This window comes from Mus pahari, chromosome 6 (genome assembly GCF_900095145.1).
Source record: "Mus pahari chromosome 6, PAHARI_EIJ_v1.1, whole genome shotgun sequence".
NCBI lineage: Eukaryota > Metazoa > Chordata > Mammalia > Rodentia > Muridae > Mus > Mus pahari.
Genome location: NC_034595.1, coordinates 60,020,385 through 60,042,733, shown reverse-complemented (window position 1 = coordinate 60,042,733; position 22,349 = coordinate 60,020,385). Strand labels below are relative to the sequence as shown.

The 22,349-nt window shown below is 44.1% G+C and overlaps 1 protein-coding gene across 4 annotated transcripts in view; it reads right to left on the bottom strand.

Moving 5' to 3' along the window:
- The window catches only part of LOC110323460 (calreticulin-like), a 59,597-nt gene that overhangs the window by 7,890 nt on the left and 29,358 nt on the right, over positions 1–22,349 (bottom strand). Inside the window, exons 1-7 of one of the 4 annotated variants that reach the window (XM_021200690.1) lie at positions 12,787–12,900; positions 11,487–11,588; positions 8,139–8,342; positions 4,567–4,661; positions 2,580–2,789; positions 2,056–2,169; positions 833–976 (exon numbers count right to left, since the gene is read on the bottom strand). In XM_021200690.1, the coding sequence (XP_021056349.1) occupies positions 833–976; positions 2,056–2,169; positions 2,580–2,789; positions 4,567–4,661; positions 8,139–8,172 (597 nt within the window). In that variant the 5' untranslated portion in view covers positions 8,173–8,342; positions 11,487–11,588; positions 12,787–12,900. Of the gene's footprint in view, positions 1–832; positions 977–2,055; positions 2,170–2,579; positions 2,790–4,566; positions 4,662–8,138; positions 8,343–11,486; positions 11,589–11,717; positions 12,083–12,786; positions 12,901–22,349 lie in introns of those variants that run through there. The other 3 variants (XM_021200691.1, XM_021200688.1, XM_021200687.2) reach the window with 3 other exon arrangements.

The window sequence follows — 22,349 nt, the reverse complement described above, 5'->3', positions numbered from 1 at the left end:
AAAAAAAAAAAAAAAAAAAAAAAAAGTTCCAATTTATTTAAAAGAAACAAGCTAAAAAAAAGAAAGGGGCAGTAATACAAATGTGCATGGCTTGTATCCCCTGTTTTTCAGATAAGTCAGGAAGTAAGGAAACCTGGTGCCCCTTCCTTCTTCCTGCCCTTCTGAAATCCTGCCTGGCATCTGGTAGTGACTTCATTCTATTTCTATACTGACCTCCCGAAGTCAGAAACCCAAGTAAGTGAGGATAAATAAAGCAGGAATGAATAGAGAAACAAGGAAAGTAAAGCACAGAGGTCCTGTACCAGAAGCTTTGGTGCCTGGACAGTTAGAGGTGGAGGCGTGGGAGGGTCAGAAGTTCAAGGTTATCTCAGCTACATAGCAAGTTGGAGGCCAGTCTAGACTACATGAGACATTGTCACAATGAGACAGTGAAAGGAACCATGTAAGATCAGCAGAGGCATTAAAGGCATTAGTAATACACAGGAGTATGTCTGATGAAGACAGACTGGCACTCAGGCCCAAGTTTTCTGCTTACCAGATGCATATCTTCAGGAAAATTATTCAACTTTTTGGAGCCTTCTTTTGAGGTTGGAAAATAGGTATATGGTGAAAATTAAACAAACATGCCAAGTCCTTAATACAGTGGATATAGAGGGGACTAAGTAAAATTTGCGGATAAATATAATTACTTCCACTTTAAAGGAGAGTTGTTTGAGGTTTAGAAAGATCAAGATTTAGTCAAGTCTGGAACTTCCAAGCTGGGGCTTGCTTCTTCTACTTTGTGGAAGCTCCAAGGACCACTGCTGAAGGGCTATGAGCCCAGGTGCTTTACCTGCCAAAGATCCAGACCAAGGACACTGATATTGTGATAGTGACCAATGGTAGAGTCAGGCCTGTATTTGGGGTTGTCTATCTCTGGGTGAATCCACTCCCCCTGGTAATTGGGATTGTCAATGATCCGAGGTTTCCATTCTCCCTAAACAAAAAAACCGACCAAGAGTGGACATGTCAGTAATAATTTTCCATTCTTCTAACATTACACAATCAAAAAGCATCAATCAATTTATAAAGAACTGTGTCACAGCCTCTTAAAACTCTCCCTTTCTTTGAGTAATGGCATAAGACTCTTCCAAGTTCCCTTTTCCACCCACTGGGAGTGAAATGACATGGTGAGGGTATATTCTGGCCTGGCCCTCTCTCTGAACAAGCATATCCATGAAGTTTAGAAAACACAGCTTCTTGGAGAACATTGTCAAAGTATTGTGGCCCTTGGGTTGTTCTCTTTGTCCTGTGTGGGGCAGGGAACTGGCCAGATAAAATCCTGCTCCAGTCAGCTTTATTGCTGGGCCACTTGTTGGCTGATTCCTTCAGTTCTTGCTTCTGACATAAGATCAGGAGTTTACCCTTAAAACGAAGTTCCTCACTGGGCAGTGATGGCGCACACAGAGGCAGGCAGGTTTCTGAATTCGAGACCAGCCTGGTCTATAGGAGTGAGTTCCAGGACAGCCAGGACTGTACAGAGAAACCCTCTCTCGGGGGGGGGGGGGAGGAAGTTCCTCTATCCTTAAATACCTTGGATTTATGCAGATCCCACTCTTTACCCTTCTAGCCTGCTTGTAAGACATTCAATTCCTGAGTCCTAAGCTGTTTCCTGTTTGCATCATGTTCCTTTAACTGGCAGCTTTCCCCAGCTCTAGACAAGCTCCTTTCCCAAGCCTGCCTGACCCACTACCTCTTAGTGCTGGCTTTACCAGCCCTCCCCCCTTATAAGTAGGAAGAGACTGAGAACTCTGATATGGCCAGCATCCTATTCAGAGTTCAGAGTATAGAGGGGAAGAGCAGGGGATCACAGAATTTCTGCTTTGTTTTTGTTTTATTTTCTTTTGAGACATGGTCCTGCTGTTCAGTCCAGCCTGTCCTTGAACTTGCAATCTCCCTACCTCAACCTCCTGAGGGCTAGGATTACAAGTCCATGGGTTAGAAATTGTGTTTTTTAGTTAGAATTTACATCTGATTTCCCTTTATAAGTTTTCATTGAAAAGAGGGGTTCCTCACCTGGTACTTGACGTTTGGTATCAGGGGCCCTTCCCACACTCCATCCATCGCCTCATTCCAGTCATCTGGCTTCTTGGCATCCGGGTCTGGGATGAATTCAGAGTCCTCCCAGTCCTAAAACAAAATCTTCCTTCATGAAGATAGACGTGATGTGGGAGAAAACTGGGGACTCAAGTACAGACAGGGGGACTCGGCTCCCTACCCACCCTGCCCTCCTGCTCCAGTGTGTGATGGCAGTGCAGGAGAGAGAGGGTCCTGGGCACACCATCATTCTGACCTTGAGTACTTTAATCTCATGTCAGGTGGGTATTATCCTTGTCTCTGACCTCACCCTGCCCTCAGTCACGTGAGCTGCGGCTATGGTTTATATGTGATTTGCTCCCACACAGTCTTTACGTGTAATCTCGCTACCCTGAGCATGCCTGCTGGCCCTGGCTTGAACTTAGACCCTCATTTTCTCATGGTGCCTGACTATACCTTCGTCTTCCCGAGATTAGCTCCCCCCCCCCCAAACTCCCTCTGACCTCAGGTTTCTTATCTTCAGGATCCTCTATCTGTTGTCGTTCATCCCATTTCCTTGGTTTCCTGGCGTAGGGGTCTTTTATTTTCTTGGGAGGCAAGAAGTCCCAGTCATCTTCCAGTCCTCCACTTGTCACCTTCTGGTTGTCAATTTTAACCTCATAAGTAGCATTAGGGCGAAGGATCAGAGTGTACAGGTGAGTGTCTTTATTAATCTATAAAGGAAATGGGTACTATTTCAGTCCCGTAGATCTCAGACACCCACATAGGACTATTGTAGATCTCAGACACTTCCCAGAATGTTCCCTGCCACATATTACACACCCTTTACTACATCCCTTCTCCCCTTTCGCTAGCAGGCTCACCCTGCTAGTGCTCCTGTGGTCTCACTCTGTGGTCTCCCCCATCCTCTAGCCCTTACCCATCGGAAGCTCTGATTATTCTTTGATCTATCTTGTTTTCTGTTTGTCCTGCTAAACTGTGAGCTTCTCAACAGTGGGGGTGATAATATGATTTCTCTTATCGTGCCTAAGCTTGCAGGCTGAGACTCGCCCCGGAGGAGGACTAATGTCCCGGGTTTTATGGACTTTTCTAGACTCTGTTCCTGCCACTCTCTTCTGCTTCAGCTGTATCAGCCCTCATGCCGTGCCTTGGGTTCTTAAGTCTCCTTGGCTTTTCTCACGCAGACTCCTCAGCCAGGAATTCATCTCCCCATAAAGTTGTCACACTTAGTTTCTAGAGCACTTTCATCTTTCAGCACAAAGGAAGACATCTCCAGGAAGCAATTCCTACCTAAGCCTCTAGGCTGGGGAGGAGCCCCATTCTCTGCTGCAACATCATGTGGGTAGTCACTTTCCTTTGCTCAACTCTCATCTTTACTGGATTGTGAAATTTTTGTTCTGTTTGGGAAGTGCTTGCTAAATTGCCCAGGTTAGCAATGAACTCACAACCCTTTCACCTCAGCCTTCAAAGTAGCTGGGATTACAGGCACAAGTCAGTGCGGGCTTTACTGTGAGTTTGGTTAATTTGAAAGCCCTGTCTGGCTGAATCTATCCCATACTCAAGGCCCAAGACAGAATTGACATTTGGTTAATAATGCCTATTAGGACTATTGACTGAATATACACCTATTATCTTCTAGCTAATCTGGATGCTTCTAGCTTTACATTACTGAGGTAAACTGACCCACTCCATCTCATCTAAACATAGCATTCCTGACCCAACCCCAATATCTAACAGCGAGTAACTATGCCACACCAAATATTGCACTATATTAAATCCCAGATGTATAGCACATCACTAGGTCTACTTAATCTGTAGAATGGGGACGATAACATTCAATTGGTAGGGTTTTATAGGGAAAAATAAGATGCCATATATTTTTTTAAAGATTGATTGATTGATTGATTTTTATGTATATGAGTACACTGTAGCTGTACAGATGGTTGTGAGTCTTCATGTGGTTGTTGGGAATTGAATTTTTAGGACCTCTGCTTCCTCCGGTTAACCCCACTCATTCAGTTCCTGCTCTGTCTGGTCCAAAGATTTATTTATTACACATAAGTACACTGTAGCTGTCTTCAGATGTGCCAGAAGAGGGTGTCAGATCTCATTATTGGTGGTTGTGAGTCATCATATGGTTGCTGGGATTTGAACTCAGGACCTTCGGAAGAGCAGTCAGTACTCTTACCCGCTGAGCCATCTTGACAGCCCCAAGATACCATATATTAAATATTCTTTTTTCCTGGGACTGGAGAGACGGCTCTGCAGTTTAGAGCACTGGTTTCTCTTCCAGAGGACTTAGATTCAACTCTCAGTACCCACACAACAGATCACAGCAATCCGTAACTCTGGTATAGGAGATCTGACATCCTATTCTGATCTCTGTGGGCACCAGGCACATAGATGGTGTACAGACATACGTACAGCAAAATAATCACACATATAAAGTAAAACCTTTTGCTTAGGCTGAGGGCTAACCCACATACTCACCCTGCACTTGAGGGTCTTGTTGTTCTCATGGTATTTCCCTTTGTGAGAAAGGATGACCTGTAGTCTGTTGTTGCCAAAGCCACAGATGTCCGGGCCTGGAAATTAAACCCCAGAGCATGATTTCACATCTATTTCAGGCAGTGTGCCCAGTCTGAGGCCAAGACCCAAGACAGATGCAGCCTGTGCAGCACTCCATGGCTCCAGAAAGAGACAGGTACCACACTCGGGATTATTTGAGAAGGTTTTAATAAATAGGATTTTTTTTTTTTTACAAAGTGGGGGGCAAGACTTTGAGAGAAGGAAAGGTACAGTGATTCTCATGGGCAGCAGCAGCAAAGGGGACAGTCGGGGTGAGAGAGAGGAGAGTCTGGGAGCAGGCACAGCAGGAGAGAAGCAGGCTTTGAGTTGAGAGAGATATAACTCACTTCTCTTCCTCTAATCTCCTGCCAAGGCTCCATGACCAAACTTAACTGGAAGCCTTCTGAAGCCAGGTATCTTAGCTAAGGCTGGTATTGCTATGATGAAACACCGTGGCAAAAAAGCAAGTGGGGAGGAAAAGGGTTTGTTTGGTTTAGGTTCCCACATTGCTGTTCATCACTAAAGGAAGTTAGGACAGGAACTCACCCAAGGCTGGAACCTGAAGACAGGAGTGGATGCAGCAGCCATGAAGGGCTGCTACTTAATGTCTTTCTCCACATAGCTTGCTCAACCTTTATTATAGAGCTCAGGACTACCAACACAGCGGTGGCCCCACCCACAACGGGCTGGAACCCTTTCCATTGATCGCTAATTGAAAAAATGCCTTACAGCTGGATCTTATGAAGGCATCACCTCAACTGAGGCTCCTTCCTCTCTGATGACTCTAGCTCCTGTCACGTTGACACACCAAAGCAGCCAGAACAGCAGGGGTTGCCAGAGTATCACTAATTCTAACAGAGCATTACCCTCTCACTTTAGATGGGTGTGGCTCAGAAAACTCAAGCAGCTTGCCCAAAGATCTGGTAGGATGCCTTGCAAGGATTCAAAGCCATGACTACCTAGTAGCAGAGCCTGTGACCCCTTCTGCTTTATGACGCTTTATGCTTCTAGTGAGCACTGTGGATCGGAGCTGGGGAGTCCAGAGAGTTCTGAGACCCTCGTGACTGCTCTCATATATTCATCTACTCATAACTCACAAAGAGCTTCTCAGTCTTTCAGCCAATGTCAAGTATAAAACATACATTCATACATACATTGCATACATACACCTGCACACACACAGACCACACAATACACACACTTATAACACAACACATACTCACACTCGTGTACATGCACATAAGGCACTGGCCCTGTACTCTACTCACATTGATCTTCTCTCTGCTTTTCTATACGTTTGAATTTCATACCTGAGCTTTTGCACACACTGTTGATTTTGCCTTCGTTTCAAGCTTTCTTCCTCCTCCGATTAAAATCAAACCCACTCTTTACAGAATTTTTAATACCTCTCCAAAAAAGCCCCCAGTTGTATTCAATCAGGCTGCCTCTTATGATCTCATAGCAGCTCCTCATCGATACTTTTCTCCAAAGAACTTTACAAGGACTCCGTAGCCTTGGCTGCCTCACCAGCCAAATGAAAGAGGAAGTCCCTGGGACTCACTCAAGCACTCCATAGTTAACAGAGGCATTCAGGGGGTCATGCTTGGTGCTCGGCTTTGAGGTACAACCCAGGCCTCCAGGAGCTCACAGCCTAGGGAGACAGGTTCCATGTAACCTTGGGGAAAAGATGGGAACAAGGAGTAAAGGGTGGGTTGGCCTAGGCCATAAGACAGGAGCAGTGAATGCACAGGCCATGAACTGTGGAGAGGCTGTGTGTTCAGGTGATATGTGGACAAGGCTGGCCTCAAATTCTTAGCAATCCTCTCCCGTTTTTTGCCCGTGGATACTGTTATATAGCATAACACTTGGTTCAATACCCTTTTCAAATTAAATGTTTATTTTAATGTTTATTTTATTATGTGTATGGGCATTTTGTCTGCATATATTTCTATGTACCACTGGTACCAATAGAAGCCAGAAAAGAGGGATTTGGATCCCCTGGAACTAGAGATGGTTGTGAGCTGCCATGTGGGTGCTGGGAATCAAACCTGGGTCCTCTTCACAAGCAGCCAGTGCCTTTCCCTGCTGAGCCAGCTCTCCCGCCTGGCTCAACACTTTTTTTTTTTTTTTTAGATTTATTTATTATATGTAAGTACACTGTATCTGTCTTCATACACTCCAGAAGAGGGCGTCAGTCAGATCTTGTTACGGATGGTTATGAGCCACCATGTGGCTGCTGGGATTTGAACTCAGGACCTTCAGAAGAGCAGTCGGGTGCTCTTACCCACTGAGCCATCTCACCAACCCTGGCTCAACACTTTTTAAGAACATAGAGTTCACTCTGCTTTTTAAAAAGCTATCCAGCTGCTTTAAGGAAGAAGGCTTTATCAACAATGACTCAAAGTCTGACTTTCTACTGACCCTGAGCAAATTTCTTGCCTCAATCTCCTGTCTGCAAAATGGAGACAGTAACACATGGTACAGATTCAGCAGGAAATACAAAGATGGTGTGGGAGCAGACACCCCCAAATGTTACTCTGCATAAGAGAAGGACTGGAAGCAGGCATGGGGGTTTGCACCTATAATCCCAACACTTGGGAGGCCGAAGCAGGAGGCTCACAATGGGTTTGAAGCCAGTCTGGGCTACACCGTGAGTTTGGAACTACAGACTGAGACTTTGTGTGCAGGGAGTGTGGATTTTAAGAAAGAAAGAAAGAAAGAAAGAAAGAAAGAAAGAAAGAAAGAAAGAAAGAAAGAAAGAAAGAAAGAAAGAAAGAAAGGTACAGATTTTAAAGGGGGGTAATGAAGCTGAAGAGAAGAATTTGAAAAAGAAGGAAGACCAAGTGGGGGAGGGGAGGGGAGGGGAGGGGAGAGGAGCTAGCTGAGGCTGCCAGGGAAAGGAAGTGTCTGAAGAGAATTAAGGGCATGCTAGTGCCTGCTGTCCAGCATAACCCTCTCTCTGACTTTGTACAAAACTTTCGGTCTAACCCACATTCTTCATCTGTACTTTAGAAGGTGGAATGCTTGATGTCTGCTGATTTCTCAATATCATGTTTAAAACTGGATTCAAGGTTGGTTGTGGGTAAAAGCTGGGTCTCCTTAAGAAGACCTAGTTACAGATGTCATACTCCGGGCATTCACACATGCTTATGGAAAGTCATTTCCCTGACCGTGGCTGTCTTTCTGTCTGAGTCTGAGTGCAGTGCCTGACTGTAGGCCTGTGCGCATCTCCTTTTCTGAGAACTGGGCTATTTCCATGTATGACAGACTTGCTGCCGATGCTTGTGGTTCCCCCCTCGTTGAACTATTTCTATTAACATTCGGGTTTAGGGATGTTGTCTTGTCAGGTCTCTTGAGAGTCCTAATGCATGAGGGATATGTAACTATTGAATTACCAACTGTCTGTTTCAGGTCTATATAAGTCTTTTCAACCACCACGGGGTTTCTTATACAAATCCCAGGGGGCTGAGAACAGCCGCTCCCAGGGAGCTTACCGAACATGATGTAATACTGGGATTCTGAGTGCATGTCCTCCTGGTTCAGTGAGGCAGGAAAGAGTTTCACGTAGCCACCGCCGCAATCAATACCTTGCTCGTGTTTTACTGAAAACTGAACCACCAAGGTCTCATTCTCATTGCTGAAGGGCTTAAACCTGGCGGAAAGGGCGTAGAACTTGGCATCTTCTGTGGTCTGGAGACCTGAGAGCAGAGAGAACGCGCTTGAGGCTTCAGGCTCAAGTTCCCGGAAAGTGTCTAGAGAGAGCCAGCATTTGACTTAACCAAGCTCCAGTATTTCCTCACACACATGGTGTGCCAGGTGCTGTGCACAGAGCATTACACTATTTTCTCATCCGAGCCTCTGAGCAGCCCTGAAAAAAAAAAAGGGCACTGTGCCCGTTTAATACGTGAGGAGGCTGAGTCATGCGGAGGGAGAGCGATCTGAACACACTGTGAGGCAAAGATGGAACCTGACGGGGAGTTTTAGCAGCATTGATACGTTCTTTCGCATCATGCTATCACTTATTTCCTAGAGACAGTTCAGCATCATTCTGCAGCCTTATAAGCCAAGGCCCTGCCCTGCTGAAGCTGGCTAGGCAGCAGAATAAGGTTTGCAGTATGTAAGGCCTTCAGCAGAAAGAGGCCCAGAATTCACTCAGATCATTATTAAACAGTCATTAAAAATAATAATTGTTGCTATAGTTCACTGAATATTTTAATCTCTAAATAATTTATCTCATAAAAATTGTGTGTTGCATGCGCATACGTGTGCATGCTTCTGCATGCACAGGCCAGAGGGAGATGCCAGTTCCCTGGATGTCTCTACCTTATTGCTTTGAGACAGGGTCTCTCGCTGAACCTAGAGCTAGCAGCCAGTAAGTGCAGTGATACTCCCATCTCTGCCCCAATCCCTACCTAGCACTAGGGTTATAGGAGGGCACAGCCATTCACCTTTTTATATGGGCCACAGGGATTTATTTATTAATTTTACCAGTGTGTAGTTGTTTTGTCTACATTTTTGTCTATGCACCACATGAATATAGTGCCTGCAGATGTCAGAAAAAGGCAATGGATTCCCTAGGACTAGAGGTCACAGGTGCTGAAAACCTGGGTCCTCTGTCAGATCAGCCAGTGCTCTTAACTGCTGAGTCACGTCTCCTGCCTTGGTTCTAGGGATTTGAACTCAGGTCTTCACTCTTGTTCAGCAAGCACCCTTACCCATGTCATTCCCCCAAGTCCTTAACATTTAACTCTATGAGATAGTTTTTTTTTTTTTTCACTCACACAGGTGTGTGTATTCAACCCTCACAGTAACAATGAAAGGTGAGCTATACCAGTTTCTTCACTTTGTCGTGAAGTCGCTGAAACGGTTTCACGTGACAGAGATCACTAAAGCAGTTGTTAGTGCCAAGCCCCCAACCTCCAGTGAATCTCAGAGCTGTCAAGGACCCCAGAACTTTTCTAGACTAACCATATGAAGTAATCAAACAGAGAGATCCTTGCTAAGGAATTGTGATTCTGTAATCACAAATGACAGACATGTGGAAATGCTCAATAAGTAAGTGTTAGATGAGGCTGGATGTGGTGGCATACACCTATAACCCCAACCCTTGGGAGGTGGAGGCAGGGACAACTTGAGTTGTACAAGACCCTGTCTTTAAAAGATGCTTAAAAAAATAAAACAAAAGCCGGGCGTGGTGGCACACACCTTTAATCCCAGCACTCGGGAGGCAGAGGCAGGCGGATTTCTGAATTTGAGGCCAGCCTGGTCTACAAAGTGAGTTCCAGGACAGCCAGGGCTACACAGAGAAACCCTGTCTCAAAAAACCAAACCAAACCAAACCCAAACAAAACAAAACCACACATGCTAAATTATGAGAAGGAGCACAGGGCCGGATTCAGACAAGGTTTCAAGCATTTCTTGAACGCCAAGCTCTATGGTAAACACTTTCATATCTGACATCATGCTGGGAGATGTCTGCGTTTTGAAGAGTATTTCCTACTTCTCTCTTGGCCTCTAAGGGGCTATAAGAGCCAGAAAGGAATGAACAGATTGCAGAAGGCCAAGCTTTGCGCCTCTGCCCCGCCACACCCTGCTATAAAAACCAAACCAACCTCCTCCTGTCAGTCTCACTGTTACTGCAATGTCCTTCCTGACTACTCAAGAGTCTAATGGGCTTCAGAGTATGGAATGCAGAGGATGGACCAAGAAGGCAGGCTATAGGGAGATGGGGCAGTGCAGACTGCTTGTGCTGCAGTACCAAGACACAGGCATCCTGGGAACTGCTCAGTCTTCCGTTCCCTGTCCTCTAAAAACATCTTTCCACAGAGGATTTAAACAAGATTTCAAAATGCTTAAGCCAGCTCATAATTCTCCCCGTTTAATAAATATGAAAATGAGATTCATAACAGTAGCCAGATGGAGGAAGATGGGAAATCACTCCAGGGGGTGATCGATGAACTCTATTTATAGAACAAAAGCTTTCTCAGACCAAGAGCCCACGGCCTCAGTCCTCATCCTCCGCGCTCAGCCTTCCTCCACAGTGTTATTTGACTTTTACGAAAGCCCTGCCTACAGCATGGCAGGTGATAGTTATCTTTGTCTAATAGCAAACACTTGGAGAAGGAAAAAGACATGCTCCAATTCTACAGCTCGTCCGTGAGGTCCCCTCCTCGCCATCACGCGACGCTGCTCTAGGAAGAGCGACATCTGGGTGCTTGGCAGTGCATTCTCAGGTTTCCAGGACAGAATGCTACTTGTACAATCCTGGAAGTTGGGGAAAACATTAGTGGTAATGAACATGGTCCCTAGAGGCAGATCCAAGTCAAGTCTCAGCTGTTCTCCTCAGCTGTAGAGTATAGCCTCGGGCAAATATGAAAACCTTTGTGAGGCTCCTCTGAAAAACTGGGAAGATAATAATAACCACTGGGTGAAAATGTTAGAAAGATGAAAGACATAATATGCAAAGGGCCAGCTTAAAATAGCCATTATTAGGCTACAGAACATAATAAATTTTGTGTTGAGACTACCCTTTTTTACTTACCCATTTTTTTGTGTGTGTGTTTGATTGTGACAGGGTCTTACTCTGTAATCCAGACTACCCTGGAACTCATCATTAAGCCCTAAGTGGCTGCAACCTGGATGTTTCAATCTCCTGAGTATGGGGGGTTGCAGGCGTGAGCCACCATGTTCAGCTCCACCCACTTTTATTTATCTTTCTATCTATCTATTTGTTTATTTATTTATCTATTTGTCCAGTAAGAGAAATGAATTGGTAATCATGGATTTAAAAACAATTGAGTTAAAGTCATACAACCATTACGTTCCCAAATTCTAGCATTTACCTTTATCTCTCTCTTTATCTTGATAAAATTTTCCCGAAGCAAGCTGGAATTGGCCGTAATCTGACTGATGTTTAGATTGTACCCACCGTTTTATCCATCCATCTGTGGAGAAAGGAGAGAGAGAAAAAAAAACCCAACACATTCAAATGAATTAAGTCATTGCTAATTAAGTTCTACGGGCAGAGGGAAAATGTAACAGGTGACTTAGAATATTCCTGAAATCATGCTCACCACACAGTACCTGGAACCCACTGTTCATGTCCTGTCAGGAGGAGCTGCTCAAATGACAAGCACCTGGGCCACTTTTCCACCAACACCACGTTCGTGGGGGTTAAGTCCTGAAAATTGCCATGGGAGGATGTGGTTGGAGGGCAAGAAACACTTACTGTCTCAAAAGTAGATGGAAAATGAGCCCCTGAGGACTAAGCCCTTGCACACACTTATGCTTTGTGAAGTAAAATAGTAAAACCTGCTCCCTCGGGGAAGAGACTAGCAAAACATTCCATACTTCTTAAATTAGTAATGATTATCACGAATAATCAGTTTCTCCTGGCCCTTTCTGTTGCTTAAGCCCTGTGGACCCCCCTTGCAGTTTTGGGGTGCTGATAAATGTGTTTCGCTTTGGCAGGGATGGCACTCGGACAAAGAAGCCTTCTTTTGAGGAGCTGGCATTCTACCCAAACACTCGGTGCCCAGTTCCTTCCTCAGAGTTGCTGACTCCACTTCCTGGGACCAACCCGAGTCCCAGAGTCCCAGAGCCATTTGGCAGATTGAGCTAGAAGAGGCTTTGAGGGAGGCCTTTATTTCCTCTCCTCCCTGCCTCTGAAGGGAGTTTCTCTCAACTCTCACTACCCTGCCCGATAGGTAAGGACAATGCTTTGCATCTTCTCAGGAAAACCTCACCTCAGCACACAGCCAATGAGAACACTGGGAGCTGGCCATTGTCAGTTCCTCTCAGGCAGGGCCCAGCTCTAATGTCTCAGCTGCTTCTCAGGAAACCTTGGGCTTGCCTTCCTAAGTTTTTATTTTTATATCATCCCAGGCTGACTTTGAACTCCTGATCCTTAGTCTTTGCTTCCTGAGTACTGAAGTTACAGACAATAAATACCACCACACCCAGCGCTGTGTGTGTGTGTGTGTGTGTGTGTGTGTGGTGTGTGTGTGTGTTTATGTGCATGTGTGAGAGTATGTGTGTATATGTGTGTGTGAGTATGTGTGTGTGTGAGTGTGTGTGTGTGTGTACATGCAGGTAGTAGGATGAATGCAGTTAGACGTGCACATTCCCTGTGTGTTTACTTACATGTGGAGGTCAGACATCACCCTCAGGTGTCCTTACTCAGATGTTGAGATGTTGTATTTGCTTTTTGAGACAGACTTTGTCATCATAACCTGGGTCTTGCTGATTAGCCTAGACTGGGGAGCCAGCAGGCTCCAGGGACCCTCTTGTCTCTGCCTCACAGTGCTATAATAGCAAGTACGTGCCACCATACTTGACCATTTATGGGCACTGGGACTTGAACTCATGACATCATGAAGTATGGCAAGTACTTTACTGACTGAGCAGTCTACTGTCCCCTGCCCTTTCGGTGGCAGGGCTTCACTCTGTAGCCTTAGCTGGTCTTAAACTCATATTGATCCTCCTGGCTCAGATTCTTTTTGGTTTTTCGAGACAGGGTTTCTCTGTATAGCCCTGGCTGTCCTGGAACTCACTTTGTAGACCAGGCTGGCCTCGAACTCAGAAATCTGCCTGCCTCTGCCTCCTGAGTGCTGGGATTAAAGGTATGCGCCACCACGCCCGGCTCTGGCTCAGATTCTTAAATTCTGGGATTACAGCAGGGCATGGTGGCGCACGCCTTTAATCCCAGCACCCGGGAGGCAGAGGCAGAGGCAGGCGGATTTCTGAGTTCGAGGCCAACCCGGTCTACAGAGTGAGTTCCAGGACAGCCAGGGCTGCACAGAGAAACCCTGTCTCGAAAAAAAAAAAACTGGGATTACAGCACACACTATCAAGACTATACAGTGGGATATCCGATGATAGGCACACACTACTGGGACTATACAATGGGATCCTATTTTAAAAATGAGAGTGAGAAGGAGACAGAGGGAGAGAGAGAGAGAGAGTGAGAGAGAGAGAGAGAGAGAGAATTCCAAAAATTGCTGTGGTATAATGCCCATTTTGAATTAACAACACTTTAAAAAAGAGCAGGTAGCCAGCTGTTAAGTGCACTTGCTGCTTCTGCAAAGAGAGAAAGAACCTGGGTTCGATTCCTAACACCCACATGGACACTAACAACTGTTTGTAACTCCAGTCCTAGAGGGGATCCAATGCCCTCTCCTGTCCTCCATGAATACTGTATGCATATGGTACAGAGACAAACATGCAGGCAAAATACCATACACATAAAATAAAAAAATAAGTAAACTCTAAAAAGAAAGAAAAACAAGAGCAGGTGCAAGATCATTCAGTTCTCATTCTTTCTCCAAAGCAGGAATGAGATTTGGATGTGACCAATGTTTTCTCTATACAAAAGGGAAGTAACATTGTTACTGTCACAGACAGCAAGCTGAAGCGGAGGGGCTCTGTACACACAGACCTTGTTACAGTATCTTTATCTTCTAAATCACCTCTGTGCCCAATCTGCTGTCCCACTCTGAGCTCCTTCACCTTGCCACAGTTTACAATTTACTATCACTTGTCTAATTCAGTGCATGGGATTGATTGTATAACTTCTTCATTGCTTGTTGGGGGCAGGGGGAGTTGTTTTCAATGTTTGAGTTTCATGTAGCCCAGACTGAGAATTACCTTGAACTTCCAATGCGCCTGCCTCAGTGCTAGAATCTCAGGTGTGTACTATCCCACCTAGCTTTCCATCGTTTTGCCATTTCTTTAGGACTCTTGTATTAATATACTTTTAAAAAGAATCATCTATATTAACCTTTTAAAGATACTTACATACTTGATGCGTGTGCTGGTTAGTTTTTGTCACCTTGACACAAACTAAAATCATCTGGGAAGAGGGAACCTCAACAGAAGTATTGCCTCCATCAGATTGACCTGTGAACATGTCTGTGGGCATTTTCTTGGTTAATGATAGATGCAAGAGAACCTAGCCCACTGTAGGTGTGCCACCCAGGAGAGGAGGTCTTGAGTTGTATAGGAAAGCAGGCTAAGCCATCTGTGGAGTGTGAATCTGTAAACATTATTCTTCCCTGGTTTCTGTCTTGGGTTCCTGCCTTGGCTTCCTTGATGATTGACAGTAACCTACCAGCCACATAAGCTCTTTCCTCCTTAAGATGTTTTGGGTGTGATGTTTTATAGCAACAGAAAGGATGCTGAGATAAGGTTAAAAAACATATCTAATAAATAAATATATGTTTCCCCCCTGTTAATCTGTCTTATGCATGTTGATTAAATTCTCAGATTAAAAAACCAAAAATCATAAACATACCTAAAATTAAAAGGGGTGTTGATCAGTGCTAGAGGACTTGGTTAGCATGTACATGACCCTGGTTTTCCAAGAAAACAACAAATAAGTTTTTTTAAAGATTTATTTATTTATTATATGTAAGTACACTGTAGCTGTCTTCAGACACTCCAGAGGAGGGCGTCAGATCTCTTTATGGATGGTTGTGAGCCATCATGTGGCTGCTGGGATTTGAACTCAGGACTTTTGGAAGAGCAGTCAGTGCTCTTAACCTCTGAGCCATTTCTCCAGTCCAACAAATAAGTTTTAAAACATCCAGAAAGGAGAGAGATTAAAATTCTTCTCCCTGCCCCCAACACTTTCCAAAGTCTTCCTGTTTGCCTCAGTGTCTCAGTGTTCAATAGGTCTTGGTGAACGAATTTATTACCCCCTCTTAATAGAGGGGTTCCAGAAGTCCTAGTGGCTCAGAAAAAGTGGTCCTACTTCTCTGATCATTGTTAAGCCACTGAAGGATAAGGATTGATACAAAAGCCAAAAGACAGATTGAAAGTCAGTCTATGTGGGGTCCTCACGTGGCTTTCTGAAAACGTCACTCCATACTCATAGATGGCTCTGTATCACTATTTCCATTTTGTACTTTGTGTGCTGGCTACTTTTATGTCATCTTGACACAAATGGGGTCATCTGAGAGGAGGGAACCTCCATTAAGAATATATGTCCATAGCCGGGCCTGGTGGCGCAGGCCTTTAATCCCAGCACTCGGGAGGCAGAGGCAGGCGGATTTCTGAGTTCGAGGCCAGCCTGGTCTACCAAGTGAGTTCCAGGACAGCCAGAGCTATACAGAGAAACCCTGTCTCGAAAAACCAAAAAAAAAAAAAAAAAAAAAAGAATATATGTCCATAAGATTGGGATGTAAGCACACAAGTCTATAGGGTATTTTCTTAATTATGGGGGAGGGCCCAGTCCACTGGGGTGGGGTTACCTCCAGGCTGGTACTCCTGGGTTCTGTCAGAAAGCAGGATGAGCAAGCTATACAGAGCAAACCAGTATCCTGCACCATCCATGGCTTCTGCAGCAGCCCCTGCCTCCAGGCTCCTGTCCTGACTTCCTCCGATGATGAATAGTGATGTGGAAGTGTAAGCCAAATAAACCCTTTCTTTCCCAAGTGGTTTTGGTAATGGCGTTTCAACACAGCAACAGTAACTCAAACTGGGACACCTAGTAAGTGTTGTACTTGAGATCTGATCCTAAATCTGTCTAATTTCAAAGCTGTCTTTCCTCTGGAAGAGATGAAGAAAAGTGTTATATGGAAAAAAAATGCACTATAATAATGGCTACTAAAAAAAGATTTAAAAAAAAAAAGAATGGTATTTAAAAAAGAAAAAATAGCTACTACTTAGCAGCCATATGTCAGGCATTGTGCTGAAGGGTGTGCATGCTCTCTCCCTGCAGTCTCACAATAGCCCGGTGATGAATGCCCTATTTTTTTTCCATTAAAGTTGAAGAAACTGCAATTCAAAATCTTGCTCAAAAGCCAGTTTATGAGTAAGAGAGGAAGCCAGACTTGCATCCAGGTCTATGCAACACTGAAGTCTGTACCTTCCAGCCCTGGATTCTATAACTTGAAGCCACGCATGTGAAAAAAAAAAAAAAGCACATTATAACTTAAAAAGTGGGTACTCAATAATAGGTCAATTGTGTGTTGCTCTATAATTTGTGTATGATTTGAACAATGTCTATCTTTCCTGTGCTCTATGGTTATTGTGCTGACCATTGTGTACCGTGTGTAACACAGAGTAAACTGCCAAGATCCTTGCTGAATGAGTGAAGAGATGGCATGGTGGTGCCTTTGGTCTAAGCCATAGTATTGTCAGTTACTATCCACTCACTTGACAAATGTTGACTGAGCCCAACAAACGCATACAAAGAGTTGTACAGCTTTAGCCTTGAGCTCCATGGTAGAAGAGATTAAAACAGAATTTCAAAGTTCACAATCTTCATTATTTTTTAGGGTGAAGAGTACTGATATGAGTCATACCTGACATAATTTAAGTCATATCAAAATAAGGAGCTCCCCTTGGGACTAGAAAGACGGTCAGCAGTTAAGAGCACATGATGTTCTTCCAGAGGACCTAGGTTTGTTTTCCAGCATCCACGTGGTGGCTCACGACCATTTGTAATCCAGTTCTAGGGGATGATACCTCTTCTGACCTCTGCAGGCTCTTTCACACACATGGTACACATACATACACTGAAACACATACATAGGAACTAAAATAAATAGCTTCTCCTTAGGAAAACAATGTCATATAAGTAATAAAGTCCTACTTAAATACACCATGGTTTTCTTCTCAATCTTATAACATCTAAATATTAGAAAAGGCTTAGGCTAGAATGGCTCACTGGCCACTTACTTTTGCTTCTACATATTGCAGATAGGGAAACTGAGGTCCATAGAAGGAAGTGGCCTGTTGGTGGACACTTAATTTAAAGTTGCGGATCTGATACTAGAGCAAGGTCTTCTGCAAACATTGACTGAGCATTTGCTTTGCATCAGGCACCTGGCACACAGACAGGAATCTGACAGGTCCTCTTCAAGGACCTGTAAACCTCAGGGAATCGAGGGAGTCTGATGGAAGAGATCTTCCAGCAAGCAACTGAGCAGTGACCGGAGGAGTGAAGCATCGGAGCAGAGGGCAGCACGGAGTGATGAGATTCCACAAATCACAGGCTGCTGAGCATCAGGGAGGGTTTGGGAGAATGCAAAACTGAAGAACTGAAATGGCAGGAAGATGAGCGGTGGGGGTTCTAAACAGAAAGGTTGCACATCAAAAGACCAGAGAGGGAGAAGATGCGCGGGGGAGGGGAGGAGCAGTGCATTAGCTGAGGTTGGAGGCTGCCAGCTCTTCTTCTGCCCGCTAAATCTTCCCTATACATTGGCCAAATATTTACCTCCAGAGAGCACTCTAACAAAAAGTAATGTGTTCAGGAGCTGGCATATCTAACTGATAAATGGACGCAATCTTCCTCAAGACCATGCAGATATAGAAAGGCAAGAGGGTCACACAACTAATTCCTCCCATAGCTGCACCCGCAAAAGACTGGGCTTGAGGACTCATCTGCTCCGCCAGCTACAGAGGTAGTTTTAATGTCTTGAGACTCGGTTGTTCATCCATAGAAAGGGATTACTTAACAGAGTTTCTGGAAGAATCTTAAAAAATAGCACTGCAACACAGGGATGGGCTCAATAAACTACAGGAGGTTGTATTTGCATATATGTGTATGTATGTGTGTGTGTGTGTGTGTGTGTGTGTAAGAATGATATATGACCTCAGCAATGACATAACATCAGAGAGATACATAACATTAGAGGCAAAATAATATGAACACATTTGATTTGAAGATAAAACTTGCTCTTTTCCCAGTGGAGACAAAAAAAAATCCATTATAAGCTTGCATAATTAGATAAAAATACACATTTGCTCTATTTATTCAATACTGTTAGATTGTATTCTACAGAGAATTTTTAAGATAACCTCTCTTTCTATGTGTATATGCATGTCTTTCTCTCTATTCTCCCCCCTCTCTCTCCTCTCCTCCCCCAGTCTTCCTTAGTGACCCAAGCTGACCTCAAAATCATGATTCTTCTACCTCTGCTCCCTGAGGTCTAGAATTACTGTGTGCTCCACTGTACCTAGCTTACGTCTATTATTAATTTTCCATGGAAAATTCTAGACACCGTAGAAGATCCTGACTTCTTTGATTTTAACCCTTTTATTTTACATTTATTTTAAAATGGGGAGAGTAGGGGGTGGCATTTGAATGCCACACGTGTAAAAGTTGATTCTCTTCTTCCACCATGGGGGTCCAGGGGATTGAACTGGGGTCACCAGGCTTAATAGCAAGCACATTTGAGATGACCAGCCATGGCCTAAAGTTTAAACTTTGATAAAGACTCAAGCCGGTATTAGGCTGTAATGAGCAGAGGAGTTGTGGGTCTAATTCTGAAGTTTCTCCACAGATCTGCCCTGAGTGCTTAGATCTCTACAGTTAAGGACTTTACCTCTAGTGAAACACCCAGCTTCTGAATGGAATCTGAATGGGATCATAATGGGGCAGTTCACTTTCTCAGTCGGTGTCTTCATCTCTAAAAAACTACACTGAAACTCTCTGAGGTAAACCAGGTGCTGGTAGGGTGACTGGGGGCAGGAATCATGAGTTCAAAGCCAACCTGGACTACATTCCAAGAAACCAACATACCAAAACAAAAGAAAACCCCAGAAAAAAATAAGAATACAGTAGTGTCTATCCAATAATGGACTGACCCAATTAAAACAATAAAAAATAAATTTTAGTCTAGTGAGATGGCTCAAGGGATAGACATAGCCACCAAGCCTAATGGGCTGAGCTCAACCCTGGGAACATGAGAATAAACTTCGGCAAATTGTCCTCTGACTGCTAGACTCTTGCCATAGCATATGTATAACCCCCACATTACGTACATAAATACGAAAAAGGAATGAATTATTACTCTCATGAGTGAGAGCATCTAGAGCCCCTCCATTCAGGAGTGTTGCTCCCAAGTCATCACTTTGTCAGCTAAGCATTCCCAGCCCTGGAGCCTATCACTTCTGAAGCAGCATTCCCTAGGGGACAGAGAGTTAAGTTTACTGAGAAAGTGTGCAGGCTATATGGTGGCTCCTGCCTTCAGTCCCCACATTCAGGAGGCAAAGGTGGGCAGATAGATCACTGTGAGTTCAAGACCAGTATGGTCTATATAGTAAATCTATGCCAGCCAGGGCTACATAGTGAGACTCTATCTCAAAAACCAACCAACCAAAAGCCCCCCAAACAACAACAACAAAATGCACATGAAATAATACTGTCTGATTATACTAGACAAGAGAGTGGATACTCACTAAATAGAGAATGCCTGGCCTGTGCTGTCTAGACACACATCTCCAGATACCAAGAAAGTAAGTGCGAGCGAGGCATGATCCCAGAGCCCCACTCCTGCTCTCCTGCCCTGGAGGGGCTCACCGTTTAACAGGGGCAGGGCAGGGGTAAAGAACTTGCTTTTCTTATTTTCTATTGCCTGAGTTTTCTCAAGGTAAAATCATGTATTGTGCAACATACAGAAAGTCTAAAAGAAACAAAGAGACAGCAAAGTTGATGATCTCCTCTCAGAGAGGGCAATTGTTAATATTTTTAACAATAAAGTAAGGGAAAGTAATTACATACTTTCCCATTCTCTTCCCTCCCTGAAATCCCACCAGGGTAACACCCCTTACTCCTCTGGAATTCATGGTCTCTTATTCTTTAGTTGTTGTTGTGTACGTTATTAATGGTTTTACTGATATTTTTCCTGTGCTGGGGACCAAATCTCAGGGCCAAGGGAAGCCCTTTGTCACCAACTGATAGCTCCAGCTCTCAGCCTTTTTTTAAAAAGTGAGGGTTTTTTCTATGTATACTAGGAAGTATCTCTCTCCCTCACAACTCAGGTCCTCAGTTTCCCTAGCAAGCACTTTACTCACTGAGCCATTGTCGCAGCCCTAACGTGTTTTAACCAGAGCATAACATTTGTATTATTGAAATAGATGAACTAGAAATGTATAGCTTAATAGTGTGTGTGTGTGTATGTGTGTGCGCGCGTGTGTGTATGTGTGTGCGTGTGTGTGTGTGTGTGTGTGTGTGTGTGTGTGTGTATGTAATATGCTGGGGGGAATGATTACAGGTCATTATACATTCCAGGCAAGTGCTCTGATACTGAACTGTACCCTCAACATCATTTAATGATTTTCCCCCGTGGTGGAGATTGAAGGCATATCGACACATATAAACACTTACTGAAACTTAAAGGGAAAAAAAAAGTTAAGGCAAATTGTTCAGATGACTGAATTACAATTGGTAAATGACATATTAATTAATTAATGACATGTTAACCCCAAAACTTCAGTGTAGCCTACTCTCACATCCTTCACTCTGTTTTTATTTTTCAATAAAATAATCCAATCAGAAAGACCACACTGAGCAAGGGGAAAGGTAGGAGCAGCTTCATCTCTTTTTGGTGTCTGTGTGTCTATGTCTGTGTGTCTATATGTGTGTGTCTATGTCTGTGTGTCTATGTGTGTGTCTATGTCTGTGTGTCTATGTCTGTGTGTCTATGTCTGTGTATCTATGTGTGTGTGTCTATCTATGTCTGTGTGTCTATGTCTGTGTGTCTATGTCTGTGTGTTTATGTCTGTGTGTCTATGTGTGTGTGTCTATGTGTGTGTCTATGTCTGTGTGTCTATGTCTGTGTGTCTATCTATGTCTATGTGTCTATGTCTGTGTGTCTATGTCTGTGTGTCTATGTCTGTGTGTCTATGTCTGTGTGTTTATGTATGTGTGTTTATGTCTGTGTGTTTATGTCTGTATGATGTATGTAGGTATTTGTGTGGGGGTGTGCATGTATTTATATGCACACTACTTTTTGAACTACAGGTTCTCTCACTGAACATAGAACTCATGAATTCAGCTACGTTGACTAGTTAATGAGCCTCAGAGATGTGCCTGTCTCCAAACCACCCCCACCCCTAGTTACTTTGTTTCTGGGGGCTCCCCAAACTCTGGTTCCCATGCAAACTTGTATAACAAGGGCCTTATTAACTGAGCAAGCTATCTAAACCCTCTACCTTGTCCTAGGTTTGGTTTTGGTTTTTGTCAACTTGATGGAAGCTGGGCTATCTGGGAAGAGGAACCTTCCAGAAAATGCCTCCAGAAGATTGGCCTAACGGGAAGTCTATGGAACATTTTCTTAACTAGGGATTGATGTGGGAAGGCCCAGCCCATTGTGGGAGGGGCCACTCCTGGGCCGGGTGGTCTTGGGATGTGTAAGAAAGCAAAGTGAGGAAGCCAGGAGAAGGAAGCGGGCAAGCAGCACTCCTCCACAGCCTCTGCACCACTTTCCTGCCTTGATTTCTTTCCGTGATGGACTGGGATATTTAAGTGTAAGATGAAATAAATTGTTTCCTCCCCAAGTCGCCTCTGCCTCCTGAGTGCCAGGATTAAAGGCATCACCACTGCCCAGCTGACAACTTATATTTTTTTCTTTTGTAAACAGAGTTCCTCCCTTCTCCCCTCTACTGATTCACTTATTTATGAGACTTAATATGTACTAGGTAATAAAAATAATAAAGTCTCTTCCTTTGTGGATTTATATGCTGACTGAAGAGTAAGATGACAAAGTTTTAACAAAATAATGTAGAGATACAATGTGTAATATAATAGCAGGGAAATTATAATTTTATGAAGAAAATTAAGAGGAGCTAAGTTGCCCGGCGTGGTGGTGCACGCACACTTTTAATCCCAGCACTCGGGAGGCAGAGGCAGGTGGATTTCTGAGTTCGAGGCCAGCCTGGTCTACAAAGTGAGTTCCAGGACAGCCAGGGCTACACAG